The sequence below is a fragment of the Neovison vison genome, chromosome 7, assembly GCF_020171115.1.
Source record: "Neovison vison isolate M4711 chromosome 7, ASM_NN_V1, whole genome shotgun sequence".
Classification (NCBI taxonomy): Eukaryota; Metazoa; Chordata; class Mammalia; order Carnivora; family Mustelidae; genus Neogale; species Neogale vison.
In genome coordinates, this window is record NC_058097.1 from 192,857,162 (window position 1) to 192,872,788 (window position 15,627).

At 37.5% G+C, this 15,627-nt stretch overlaps 1 protein-coding gene across 1 annotated transcript; it reads right to left on the reverse strand.

Annotated features, from left to right (window-relative positions):
• Positions 1–7,922: 7,922 nt before the first annotated feature.
• Positions 7,923–8,858, reverse strand: LOC122914411 (olfactory receptor-like protein OLF2). The gene has a single exon (XM_044261024.1). It carries the CDS (start codon positions 8,856–8,858, stop codon positions 7,923–7,925), a length of 936 nt encoding a protein of 311 aa, XP_044116959.1.
• Positions 8,859–15,627: the final 6,769 nt, after the last annotated feature.

Here is a 15,627-nt window from a genome sequence, read left to right on the forward strand (position 1 = left end):
GTATAGAGGTGCAAAACTTTTCCCTTCTTGTAGGTTCTTTCAGCAGCCTCATAATTACATTGACATAAGGCAGATTAATAGGAGAAAACAAATTTAATTTCATACATATGTGAGCCCATAAAAAAATATGAGACTCAAAGAAGTGACCAAATCAGTCAGCTTTTATACCTTTTAGACAGGAAATGATGGATTTGTGAAGAACTGACAAGACAAAGAGGTTTGTCCTTGGGGCAATAAATTAGTGAGGAATTAATAAGGTTTTTATTTACACAGGCTTCTTGGTCCTAAATTTCCTCTCTCTGGTCATAAGGATGCCACTTCCTGTTACAGAGAGCGTACTTTTCACCTGGGAGACTAATTTTCTGCTTTCAGAAGTATATACTACTCTCTTTCCACTGTAAAACATCTATACCTAGTACATTCTTTACCAAATTATTTGTCTTACCTATGTATATTTGTGTCTTTCTACATTCCTACAATCCATAGTAAAGGATATGCATGAGTGATGACTCAGTAAATGTGTGGTATTAAATATTTTCCTGTTGTTAGTAGATGTTCAGCAAAGGGGAGAAATGAACCACGTTTCTACTTCTATAGTTCACATGTATAAGGATGAACTTCTGTTTATTTTTTTTAAGATTTTATTTATTTATTTGACAAAGAGAGAGCATAAGTGGGGGAGTGGCAGAAGGAGCAGGGCAAGCAGACTCCCTGTGAGCAGGGATTCCCCACATGGGGCTCCATATCAGGGCCCTGGGGTCATGACCTGAGTCAAAGTCAGATGCTTAACTGATGGAGGCACCCAAGCACCCCATGGGATGAACTTTTATTTAAAAAAAGGTAACAATGCTCTTAAAACAAAGCCAACTTCTATTTATTTAAAAAGAAGTTTTGTGTGCTATTATTTGTGGCACCACTTTGAGAACTGAGAGATACTGAAGTGTGAATTTGGTGTCTACCCAAATCCCTCCTGTACAGATATTAATGTAATGCTCCACCTTCTTGTACCCTGGTTACCTTTGCTGGGTCACTGACTCATTTGGACTTCTTCATTGGGATTGAGAACTAAATCCTATGTTGCCTTTATTCTGCCCTATAAAATGTCTCTATTCTGTTTTCTATAAATGTACCTTTAAGCACCTCTCTATTCGCCAATAGTTGGTGTTGCATCAAGTACGGAGATCTGTGGTTTTCATATATTATTTAACTTATCCATATATACCATCATATATTTCTAATATTATTTTTTTTCTGATAAATATTTATTTATTTTTTTTCAGGTTTTTTTTTCTTTTTTTTTTCCAATTTATTTATTTTCAGAAAAACAGTATTCATTATTTTTTCACCACACCCAGTGCTCCATGCAAGCTGTGCCCTCTATAATACCCACCACCTGGCACCCCAACCTCCCACCCACCGCCACTTCAGACCCCTCAGATTGTTTTTCAGAGTCCATAGTCTCTCATGGTTCACCTCCCCTTCCAATTTACCCAAAAGCACATACCCTCCCCAATGTCCATAACCCCCTTCTCCCAACCCCCCCTTCCCCCAGCAACCCAAAGTTTGTTTCATGAGATTAAGAGTCACTTATGGTTTGTCTCCCTCCCTATCCCATCTTGTTTCATGGATTCTTCTCCTACCCACTTAAGCCCCCATGTTGCGTCACCACTTCCTCATATCAGGGAGATCATATGATACTTGTCTTTCTCCGCTTGACTTACAAACGTAGTGATCCAAAGGGGCACGTGCACCCAAATGTTTATAGCAGCAATGTCCACAATAGCCAAACTATGGAAAGAACCTAGATGTCCATCAACAGATGAATGGATAAAGAAGATGTGGTATATATACACAATGGAATACTATGCAGCCATCAAAAGAAATGAAATCTTGCCATTTGCGACAACATGGATGGAACTAGAGCGTATCATGCTTAGTGAAATATTTCTAATATTATTTTGTGTTTCCCGAGCTGTCTTTGCCAACCTCATTACACAGATACTGAAAGTGAAATCCAGATGTAATCAGGAAAATTCTAGACTTTCATAGAATTATGTTCTTAAGACTCATAGAACTTGCCCATAGTAGTTTCCTGCCTACAGTATAATGAACTGCAGGTCATTATGTTAAGTGAGCTGAGCCAGACTGAAAAAGATAGACACCCATATGATATGACTTACATGTCTAATCCAAAAAAGCCAGGCTCACAGAAACTTGTAGAGTGTAGAATGGTGGTTACCAGAGCAAGAATTGGGTGGGGAAATTGGGAGATGTTCATCAAAGGGTACACACTTGCAGTTATAAGACAACTAAATTCTTGGGGTTCCTGGGTTGCTCAGTCATTAAGTGTCTGTCTTCGGCTCAGGTCATGATCTTAGGGTCCTGGGATGGAGCCCCTAATCAGGTTCCCTACTCAGTGGGGAGCCTGCTTCTCCCTGTCCCTCTGCTGCTTCCACGCTAATGTTCTCTCTCTCTTTCTCTGTCAAATAGATAAATAAAATCTTTACAAAGATAAGGGACTAAATTCTGAAGACCTAATGCACAATATTGTGTTTATAGTTACAATACTGTATGCGATACTGCAGAGTTGCTAAGAGACTAGATCTCAAATGGCTCAGCTGGTTAGGCAAGAGGCTCTTAATTTCTGCTCAGGTTGTGGTCTCAGAGTCATGATCTCAGCATCCTGAGATTGACCCCCATCTCCAGCTCTGCCCTCACTGGGGAGTCTGCTGGAGTCTCCCTATACCACTCTCTGCTCTCTCCGTCTGCACGCTCGCTCTCTCTCTTTCTCAAAATAAATATAATAAATCTTTTTTTAAACCACACACTTAGCAAAGTAGTGAGTATTAGTGCTGTGTTAGCAAATTTTGCTAACCAGCTTTCCACAGTATAGAACTAATTACTTATATCATTATGCATATAACTTACTCTGGATTCACTGGCTATGCCTATGTTTGAAGATGTCAGTGCCTCTGCAGAGGTAACGAACTAAGATGAAAGCATGGACCTATATTATTGACTCATTACATGCAGACATTGATAATGTCTTACTGGGACAGTTATATCTTCCACCAACTGGTAGCAGGTACACTATGAGAAGCATATGAGTTACGGATATAGATGGTAAAGGAATGAGGGGGATTGGATAATCTAAATTAACATAATTTATTTTGATTTACCTTTCCCTGAATTTCTCTGGGAAGTCAAGAGATATTTCTGTAGTCAACTTCTGCAGGTCATTAGCCCAACCTTCTATTTCGGTCTAGAATTCCCTGCTTTCCAGAAGTGGCTACCTGTCTTCCACTCTCACAAACTTAGGCACAGGGATTTCACGAATTTTGAAGAGCCGTCTATTCTGTTTCTGACACTCTCTTATTGAACTTAAAATGCCTCATTTAATACACTTCATCTCCTTTTTTTTTAATATTTTATTTATTTATTTGACAGAGAGAGATCACAAGTAGGCAGAGAGACAGGCAGAGAGAGGGAGGGAAGCAGGCTCCTCGCTGAGCAGAGAGCCTGATGTGGGACTCGATCCCTGGACCCTGAGATCATGACCTGAGCCGAAGGCAGCGGCTTAACCCACTGAGCCACCCAGGAGCCCTTCATCTCCTTCTTTTTAGTTCACACATTAGACTAAGACTTGCTTATAGGAGCGAAGACACAGATCAAATCTGAGCTTAAATGCATTCCAGCTGTCTTAGGGAAAAGCAATGTGTTAGAAGCTGGGCTTCTTTACGCTTCTGACATTGACACCCATCTGTACTTCAACTTCAGTCTGATTAAATTATGTTCCTGCCATGTTGTTCTTTATGACAACACCGAATTTATAGGTAAAATGTCCAAATATGGGATACCTGGGTGGCTCAGTCGGTTAAGCATTGCCTTCGGCTCAGGTCATGATCCTGGGGTCCTGGGATTGAGCCCCACTTTGGGCTCCATGCTCAATGGGGAGCCTGCTTCTCTCTCTCCCACTCCCCCCTTTCTAGAGCTCACTCTCTCTCTTTCCTTGTCAAATTAATAAAAATTAAAAAAAAAAAAGTCCAGATACTATTAGCTAATTGAAAGGCTATTTTGACAAAAGGAAACAGAAACATCCCCCATTTATTTGTTTCTTTGTTTGTTTTCCTACTTCTATACCACCTGCTAGTATGTCTCAGAATTGCTGAAAGAATTTCACCCTGGACAACAGAGGAATCTCATTGTCCCACTTGGGCTTTACTGGCAATCTGAAAGATTTTCACCAAAACATTCTACAATGGCACCTAAGTAGCCTTAAGCATTGGATGAATTTTAGCTTGTACAATTGTAGCAACCATTTAAGAGTGCCCCATATTCCTTTTATTTATTTTTTTTTAAGTTTTATTTATCCATTTTTGGGTGGGGGGGGGATGTTGAGGGAGAGGAAGAGAGTGAATCCCAAGCAACTCTGTGCTGATCGTGGGCCAGATGTTGGGCTCAATCCTGTGACCCATGAGATCACAACCTAAGCTGAAACCAAGAGTCATGCTTAACCGACTAAGCCAGCTAGGTATCCCAAAAGTGCCCCCTATTTTTGTATGGTCCTCCAAATGCACGCCCTTATCCCTGTTTACTAAACAAGACACTTAAGTGAGTTTGATGCAGGCAGGTTGCCTCCAAGCACCCGGAATGTCCTGCAGGATCAGCCAAGGGAGTCCTTGGTTTCACACAGGATAGGAACCAAACCTGAGCCAGGAGGAGGTAAAAGCAGACTTTATTGAAGATATATATATAGAGAGAGATACAGATGGAGCATCCAGGAGACTTGGAAAAGGAAAAAGGGAGCCTTGCCTTCGGGGTGTGGGGTTTTTGCTGGAGATTGTGGTCTGGTGCACATATCTTTTCAGGCAACAGGATCTGGTCAGAAGGATGGAGTCGAGGACGTTTTACTTACGTCAGTCATCCCCTGAAGCCAGGGGTCTTGGCCTTGAGCTAGGACAGTGGTCTGGAATAGGCACATGATGGCTCTGCTCAGTCATTCTCTATACATCATCTACTGTGCTGGCAGACTCCCGTGACATTTCTACATCTGTGTCCCTTACAAGGAGGACATATGCTATTCATATTACCAGGCATGTGGAGAGTGGGGTGGGTTGTAGGGGCTAGAAGAATAGAAGTCAGGAAAAAAACCAACGAAAAGATGTCCAGCTTTTTTTCTTACAGGGTCCCTTCAGATTCCCCTGTCTCAATGTGATTATCAACAAACCATAGCAAAGCCAAGTTAAGTCATCAAATACCTGGTAAACACCCAAATAAGAGCTCTTTGGTAACATTTTTTTTCCAAATAATTTGTATGTCATTCACCTTCCCTTACTTTACACATAGCACCCACAACTAACTTTATGTGCTTACATATATGATACAAAAATATATTTGAGGCACATACTTGAACGCAGTGTTTTATTTTGCCTCCATGAATTTAATAAAAATTAACTTTTTTTAAAAAAATTTTCCTTTCTTTCTTTACCCGGATGGTATGGTGGTGTAGAGTAATGAGATAAAGATGCACAGTCATTAAACTCTGAGTATTCATCACCCGACATTGAGGGGAATGATTTAGGAAACAGTCATGGATTCGACAATGCTCTCAGGCACAGGGTGGTATGTGAACCAAGCTTAGTAAGTGCTGGAGGGAAGGAACGCCTGTGGAGTGTGTGAGCTGTGAATTGCAGCACTATAATCCAGCCACACTGTTTGTCTTTGAATTCCACAGAGGACTTGGTCCTGCCTCCCTCAGGACCCTTTAATTGCTGATCCATCAGCATAGAATTCTTTCTCTACCTACCTGCATCCACCTGGCTATTCCCTACTTATCTTTTAGATCCCATATTAATTGTCTGCATTTGCAAGAAGCTCTTTTTAACTTCTGTTTTGTTTTGGGAGACATATTAATGCTCAGAGTCTTAGTTTGTCTTTGCTAGCAATGTATTTAACACAAGTTCCCCTTGGGAACTTTCCTAGCCTATAGCACATACAGCAATGTCTTTTAATAAGGCAATAAAGGAATTACATAATTACATACTCCAGTCAATGATAGAGTAATTGCACTATGTCTCCAGGCAGGGGAAGGAATGAAGTCCAGATTTAGTCAAAGTAGACTTTTATAGGAGTTGGTACCCAGGAGAGATGGCTTAGTGAACCCAGAGCTGATGTCCAGCTCCCAGGGCAAAAATAAAAGCCCCCTACTGCTAAAGGGTGTTGCTAGGGAGCGACAAAATCAGCTGATGAGCAGGATGATCTTCGCAGGCTGTTACCTGGCTCTCTGCTACCACCACTGCCAGTAGAAGAGTCACCTTTACCAGGCAGGAGCTAAATGCTCCAAGGTCACTGAAGAGCTAAGTATAGTCGACATGCAATTTACACTGGGCTCAGGTGTGCAACAGAGTGATTCCATATATTACTCAGGGCTCACCAGAAGTGTGTTCCTCATCTGTTGCCAACAGTGTTGCTATAATATTATTGATTATCTTATCTATACTGTACTTTTCAATCTCTGTGACATAGTTTATGACTGAAAGTTTGTGCCTCTTAATCCCCTTCACCAGTGTTGCCCACCTCCTCAACCCACAACCCCTTTGGGAAACAGTAGTTTGTTTTGTGTATTTCTGCTTTTTGTTTGCTTGTTTATTCATTTGGGTTTTTTTGTTTGTTTGTTTGTTTGTTTTGTTTTGTTTTTTAGATTCCACGTGTAAGTGCATTCATATGGCATTTGTCTTTCTCTGTCTGACTTATTTCACTTAGCATAAAATCCTCTAGGTCTGTCCATGTCTGCAAATAGCAAGATGTCATTCTGTGTTATAATTGGATAATATTCCACTTCATGTATCTATATCTATCCCACACCTTCTTTATCCCTTTGTCTATTAATGGACGCCGGCTTGCTTTCATATCTTGTTTATTGTAAATGGCACAGCAGTAAACATAGAGGTACACATTGTAGCCTTGTCCAGACAGTACACTCCAGGGAGTCCTCCCAAGTCTCAGTACTTCTAGTCTAAGTGCCCCTTTGCCAAAGTTGATTCTTCATGTGTTTTTAGTAACAAGTCCCCTGAACAGTTGAGTTACTGAGTTATTATAAATGAAAACAGATGAGGTAACAAAATCCTAGAAGACATAGTTCATTCTTGCATGAAAACAGCATTACTCTTTACTTTTTTATGATTTTTTTTTTTTTAATTTGGGCGAGACAGAGCTCTTGTATGAAGAGTGGCAAAAGAAGAAGGAGAGAAACTCAAGCAGACTCTGTGCTGACCACAGAGCCCAATGCGGAGCTCAACCTCACCATTCTGAGATCACGATCTGAGCTCAAACTCAGGAGTCAGATGCCCAACAGAATAAGACAGCTAGGTGTCCCCAGCTTTGCTCTAAAAAACAATTTTATTTTTTCATAAACAAGTAAATTTTTCAACTCAAACAACAATTTCTTTCACTGGATTTGAACAATGTCCTTCGGATTTATACTGTCTAGTATTTTTTTTTTTACATTATGGGTAATTATAGTTCATTATAAACCATTTAGTGTTACTTAATTAAATTATAACTTATATTAGGCAATAATATTTATTAGTAAATAAACTGCCAGATTCATCATGAAATTCAGAACATGCAAAGATACATAGAAAATATTCAAGAACATTTGGAAAATCCAGTTCATGCACAAATGAAAAATTGAGGAAAAGAAATTTTTCAAAGTAGGAGTCTAGAGATTTCCCACAAATAAGGAGTACCAAATATAAATTCAAGACATAAAATGAATCATGGAGTACTTAGGGAATGATATATTACAGCATGACTGGTAAATGTATAAATACTCATTGAATCACACCACAGTAGTCAAAACAATTTTGATTTCCATGAATTATAGTGTAAGATTGGGAGAAAAAATACATACATGTATGTTTTCAATGAAACCACTTTTTACTTTGAAGGTTCTTCAGGGCATCTTTCACATCCTTGTTCCGTAGGCTATAAATCAGAGGGTTTAGCATAGGAATCACGAGGGAGTAAAACAATGAAATAATTTTGTCTTGATCAAGAGAGTAGGAAGAACTCGGCCGGAAATACATAAAGAGCAGAGTTCCCTGGAAAATCGCAACAGCAGTTAAGTGGGAGGTGCAGGTGGAGAAAGCTTTGAACCTCCCCTCCGCAGAGTTGATCTTTATCACTGCTAGGATGATATAGCAGTAAGACACAAACAGCCCTGAAAGAGTAATCAGTTCAATGAAGCCAAAAATGGTGAATATCACTAACTCATTAACCTGTATGTCTGAGCAAGACAACACGAGGAGAGGTAGGACATCACAGAAGAAATGGTTAATCACATTAGATCCACAGAAACATAGCCGGAATGTGAGTATGGTATTTACTGAAGCATCCACAATTGCCACCATGTAAACCCCAGCCATGAGCAAGGAGCGCAGTCTGCTGGACATGCTGACCGTGTAGAGCAAGGGGTTGCTAATGGCTTTGTACCGGTCAAAGGCCATTACTGCCAGCAGCAGACACTCAGAATCTACAAAGGTACAGAACACCAGCCATTGCAGAGCACAGCCATGGAAGGAAATTGACTTGTTCTTGGCAATGAAGTCTACCAACATCCTGGGTCCAACTGCTGTAGAGTAACAGAGGTCACTGAAGGAGAGATGGCTGAGGAAGAAATACATGGGTGTGTGAAGGTGAGAATCCATTCTAATTAAAATGATCATCCCCAGGTTTGCAACAAGAATGATTAGATAGACAATAAGAAATGTGATAAACAGAGTCATTTTAACTTCAGGTTCATTGTTAATTCCCAAGAGAAGGAATTCCTTCACAGAAGAGCAATTTTTTCCATCCATTCTCCTTAATTCTTCCAAAATGCTACAGAAGTGATCAAGAAATGGTAGACTGAAGTTCTAAGTCTTCTTGACACTCAGAAAATTATCATCTGTAAAGCAGAAAGGATTTATTTCAGTATGTTTTATTCTTTATGGTCTTATTCTACAGATAGTCCAGACTAGTTTCACTCTTTGGTTGCTAACAAAAGTTACAGTAATTTGGGATAGGATTTAGAGAAAGTCTGATTCCAAATTTGGAGATCATCCATAGGTATATAATCTGGGTGCACCTGCATATGCATAGCTTTATCCCAGTGGGCAATCATGAATGAAAGGTCATTACAAGTCAAATATTGCATGAAAGGAATACCTCAATTAAAAACAAGCTTGGAGGGGCACCTGGGTGGCTCAGTGCTTTAATCCTGGGGTTCTGCCCCGCATCTGGCTCTCTGCTCAGCGGGGAGCCTACTTCCTCCTCTTTCTCTGCCTGCCTCTCTGCCTACTTGTGATCTCTGTCAAATAAATAAATAAAATCTAAAAAAAAAAAAAAAACAAGTTTGGAATATGCATTCTTATATTTTAAAAATAAATATCTAATTGACCATAAAGTGATTAAATTTCTGAGTTCTTCAAGAATCATGATCTGTTTAAGCCTCTGTATTAAGTTCAGAAACAATAAACATCTCTCTGATCTAAGGATAATGAGTGAAATATGTTTGTGACAGTTCCCATCCACACTGTTTTTAATATTTTTTGAGACATTAGATATATTTTAATAAACTTTTCTCTAGTAATATATTACTACTTTGCCATGTTTTTATTGCTTACATTCAGGAGTGACCTGATGCCAAAGGATGTTTTTCTTGGTCAGTTAAAAAAAAAAAAAAAGAATACTAATAACAAGTGAGAACTATAGTATTTAACACATACACTTCTGATTTCTTGGGATTTTAAACCTGACTTGTTTATTAAAAATAGAGGTGGGAACAGAACTAATAAATGTATCCTTTATAGCCTTCTGTGTGTGTGTGTGTGTGTGTGTGTGTGTGTGTGTGTGTTTGCATGGACCTGTCTTTCTATTGGTGAAAACTGGAATATGGGTGATCTGATTTTGTTTCGGATTTGAATAAATACAATATGTGGTTCCTAGGGGGTTGAATTTATACAAATTAGCATTTGTGTTTTGATACCTCCACTATCACAGGTAAACAAAAATAGAAAAAAAAGCTTAACTTTCCATATACCCTTTTGCAATCATTGAAAAACCCAGTGTTTTTCTTTTTTAAATATGATTAAGATATAAATAAGTAAAATTGTTTATTTGCTAATCAAAATGAATCTGATTCACCCTACTTATATGAGAAATACCTCCCTTTTTGCCATTAGATTACAGACTATTAACCAAAGGAAATAAATTTTAAAAAATCATTTTTTAAAATATTTGATTCCTCATTTTTCCAAATATAAACATTATTTTCTTGACTCCTTAAATTTGCTGATTCAGGGGTGCCTGGGTGGCTCAGTGGGTTGAAGCCTCTGCCTTCAGCTCAGGTCATGATCCCAGGGTCCTGGGAGATCGAGCCCCACATCTGGCTCTCTGCTCAGTGGGAAGTCTGCTTCTCCTTCTCTCCCTGCCTGCCTCTCTGTCTACTTGTGATCTCTGTCAAATAAATAAATAAAAATTAAAAAAAAATAAATTTACTGATTCAGAAACCTACCTGTGATGGGCAAGTCCTTCTGTGCTTGCCCGTAGCAGCTGAACAATACAGACAGGTTGCATTTTATTTTCACTCAGTGTCATTTGGGACTGAAGTCTCTCATGCCTTTGCCTTCACAATCTGTACTATACAAATCTGATTAATTAGATGTCTAGTTCTGTGTTTTCCCTCATGAACGTTGCAACAATTTCAGCAAAGGCTGAATTTCAATTCTTTGCACTTGCACCGAATGGTTCATCTTTAGGAAGATGAAATGATTTTTATAGTATGATTCATTGCTACACTGAGTCCATACCATCTTCTTCCAGTCAGAGCAGACTTCCAATGAAACTCACATAGACTTTCTACTTAACTATTTTATCTGGTAACTATTATCTATTCTGTTAAATTTATTCCATTAATAAGTCTATTAAATAAAATGATTATTTCCTGTTAATTACTATGTGTGTGTGTGTGTATACAAATACCCTTATTTGTATCCTATTTTCTTTCTTTCTGAAACAAATTCTTTCACCTTTTTTCTTAGAAACATAACAATTCTTCAGTGGTTATATTAATACATTTTTTTTCATTAAGTATTGTGATTCCATTCCTTCAACCACATCATCTAACTGGGTTTCAATTATTTATGACTATCATATCCACCGTGCATGGCACTTTCTCTTGCATTATCTTTCTTTTATTTAGATATGTGTCTACATTGTAAGTTCCTTAGTAGTAATAGCTGCACTGAGCTAATTTCTGTGTATCCTGCAGCCCTAGCAATAGCAGTGGTATAATTAATGTCTAATTGAATCTTTGTTCTGAAGTCTCTTAGGTAGATAGGCTCATGAGTGATGGACAAATATTTGAAATAAAGAAGTTTTTCACACTGTTTCAACTAATATAGATCACATATGTGTGCATGGAAGAGGGTTTAAGAAAAAACAAGGTTCTATTCATTTTTAAAATTTTTTCTTTGCTATTATTTCAATTTTTACAAAGTTGAGAAGTATTGGAGTATAATTTTGTGTCCTCTCCAAATCCCTTCCAACAGTTATAATGTAACATTCAATGATCTCTGAACCTTCTCCTGTCCTTTTGGTCCCTGGGACCATTGATGACCATCAGCAGTAACCAGAGCTAACCCATCCTTCCCACTGACCTGACTGGTATAAACTTTCATCTACCCTTCCTTTCTGTAATGTGAAAAATCAAGTATCTCTTCAATCAGTGCATTTTGTTCTGTGTGTGCTTGCAAGGAATAAGAAAAATTCATTCACACGTACCTATGAATTTAATTTAAATATATGAAAAGCTAATAGCAAAAGAATGGGAAAATGAGAATTTTCAAGGTTCTCCTACTGACTGATGATAGTTGTGTCTAATTAAAGATAGTTTCAAATTCTCTGACATTTCTTCCATGATGTCTTTCCCTCATCCCATTAAATTGGGCTGCCCTTTGATTGCTTTGATGAATAAAGTATAGAAAAAATAACTATCTTTCTGGGAATAGCTTTCAAGAGGCATAGATTTTTTTACAATTATATTTTTTAACAAAGTTAATAGTAATCAAATTAGAAACAAAGAGATGCTCCTGAATAGGGGAATAAATAAATGGATTAACATAGTTTCATGGTGTGGAACATTATGTAATCATTAAAAAGGAATACATTAGAGTCCTTTATACTGGTGCAGAAGGATTTGCAAAAGACTACAGTTAGTTGGGAAGTTTAACGTGTGATGAATTATATATACACTATTTTTTGAAAAACAAATGATGATCATATATTTACTAATGAATGGGCATGATGAAAAATAAAAGAAAAATAACAAGCTGTTACCATAGGTCGTGGGATTTTTGAGGTGTGCATTAGGAAAAAAAAAGATGTAGCATACTGGAGAGGAATGTGTGAAATCTAGTAATGAGGGGATAGATTATCACTAAGAAAATAAAATTCAAAAGTCTATAAGATAATCTCATTTAAAAAACTGTGTGTGTGTGTGTATGTGTGCATGTTTCTTTTCATTTATGTATTTCCATGAGTGTATTGTTTCCTAGTTTTACTGAGATACAATTGACATGTAACATTGTACAGGCTTCTTCCACTTTTTGAAAGTTTGTGTCATACCACATCCTTTTTACAAAAGACCTACATTTGTACCTGCTTTTGCTAACTTCTCTGATGTGTGGGAGTCACTCAGTTTCTTGATCTCTTTCAGAGGGAACTATACCATGTGTAGCTATTCATTTGGTGTGTCTGTGGGAAGAGAGGTGTTGGAGCTTTCTGTGGTACCCTATTTAAAGACTTCCCCTTGGCCCTGATAATATTGCCTTTGGAAATAGCTATTTGCCATTGGTTCCTGGGGATAGGTGAGAAGGATGTGATGTAGAGTGACTAAGAAGGCAAAGGAATGATGAGGACTGAAGTTCACAAGTGAGAATACATAAAGCCTTTTGATACGGTGTCCTCTATTTATGTAAAATACCGAGATAGTCATTATAGACCATCTGCCCCAGCTTCTATTTGAGTCATGATTCCCTAAAAAATATTTTCCATAATACGTTATTCAGTTTCACAAATTCACAGAGAGGAGGCCCACAACTAATGGAATGAGTCAATTCTACTTTTGTAATTCCATTTATAGGGCTTCACATGTCCTATTCTCTAGTTTAAAACCACTAGATTTGATAAAACAGCCAATACATAGATCAATCCATTTTTAGATGCTGTGATATATAGTTTTCATAAGGCAGAGAGATGAGCTAATCATAGGTTTACACACTCTTAATTAGTGGTAATCCACTGACAACACATATTTGTGGGACAATAAGCTTCAAACATTGTCTACCATGCTGCTACTGATAAGTAATAGCTCTGAAAGAGGATGTGTTAATTGGAAAAGGTCATAGAGGTGGAAATCTTACAGCATTTTATTAAAAAAAAATAATAAAATTGTCCATAGGGGTTTTTTTGTTGTCGTTATTGTTGTTATTGTTTTTCCATCATGATACTTTGTGAAAATTCAGAGCATCCTACAAATACTCCTTTGAAAGTCAAAGAATCTTCTTGGGCTTTGCTTCCATTCTGAAATGTTTTCACACAAAGGCATTTTGCAACAGCACTAGAAAATTGAAGACATTCATTGACTTGTAACTTCTGCAGTGGTAATGGTTAGTTAAGAATGTCTTTTTCTAAAAATATTTTATTTATTTTACAAGTAGGCAGAGAGGCAGGCAGAGAGAGAGAGAGAGAGAGAGAGAGTAGGAAGCAGGCTCCCTGCTGAGCAGAGAGCCCAATGTGGGACTTGATCCCAGGACTCTGAGATCATGACCTGAGCCAAAGGCAAAGGCTTTAACCCACTGAGCTACCCAATTAAAAATGTCTTTGAACCTTACATGGTCCTTCAAATACATGCCGTATAATACGTTGTCTCAACAGGTTGATGCAGTACTTTGATTATCAGAAACTAGGACAGAGACAGACGAAATCAACAAATAGCAAGAATGCACTTGGTAACTGACTTACAGATGTATCTGTTAGAATATTCTTTCTAAGGGTGCCTGGGTGGCTCAGTGGGTTAGGCCTCTGCCTTCGGCTCAGGTCATGATCTTGGGGTCCTGGGATCGAGCCCCGCATCAGGCTTGCTGCTCAGCGGGGAGTCTGCTTCCTCCTCTCTCTCTGCCTGCCTCTCTGTCTACTTGTGATCTCTCTCTGTCAAATAAATAAATAAAATGTTTAAAAAAATATATTCTTTCTATTCTCCTTAATAGCATGGCTGGGTTACGGACATGGGGGAAGGTATGTGCTATGGTGAGTGCTGTGAATTGTGTAAAACGGATGATTCACAGACCTGTACCCCTGAAGTAAAGAATACATTATATGTTAATAAAAAATAATTAAAATTTAAATTTAAAAATAGTAATAATTGGCAGGGATAGTGTTTACCATCATTTCTCTCTCTCTCACACACACAGGCAGATATATCTGTATCTACATCTATCTATATCAATCTATCGACATCTATCTCATTCTATATATAGATATTTATATATATACATCTGAATTCAAATCAAATAACTTTTGGCCATATTTAACCAACGATGATTGTGTTTAAAATTTGTAAACATGCATTAAATATGGTAATACCATAAAACCTTTATTTTGAGTTCATGTCTTTATTATAAAAATAATATGGGTCTGTGTTTAAATGGAGAAAAGTCAGCCTGAATAAAAATGACGGATAATGTGCAATTTCTTTTTGAAACTGAATGAAGAGAGTATACCATTTTTGTTTAACAACACTTAGGACTTACATCTTTAAAGTCTATCTTAATTCACTATGTCATAAAAATATGTAGCTAAGATTTTCTTCACCATATATGAAACATTTGTTCCTTTATGTGAACTAAACATTTTTATTTTTATGAAAAAGGAAAATAACTAAAGAAAAATTAAATAATAAAACCACAAAAATACATTAGTATTTACAACTGAACTAATGATGCTTTTCTTAGATGCACGAAGGACACACTAATGCTCCTTTTCCCTCCTGAAAACAGGAACTAAATTTCCCATGTGGTGAGTGTCTTCCTCTGTACTAGAAAGGAGAGAGGCATCTTTAGAGCCAGAGAAATTCAGGTTTGAAAAGGATATATAAACAACATTGTTACTTCTTTACTAGTTTACTACCCAAGTCAGAACATCTTTATATTGTTTCTTTGTATAGAATATATAAAAGCTGTCTGCTTTGGTCACTGAGTCTCCTATTTCTGTAAGTACCAGAGCATACACAATTAAATTTGTTTTTCTCCTGTTAATCTGTTCTATGCTAATTTAATTATTAGTCTGGCCAGAGAACCTGGAAGGGAAGAAAGGAAAAATCTACCTTTTCTATAATATACAATTCCTTATATCATACATAACTTGAAATGAGTGAAAGTGTGCATATATGATTCATCATGTGCTGTATTTCTTTATGGAAATGGACTTAAAGAGAAAAAAGAAATCGTTTGGAGGAGTTGCTTTCAAACACTAGGAGTTTTCATGAATTATTTCTCTCATTATTATAAAATATCACCTATTTATGAT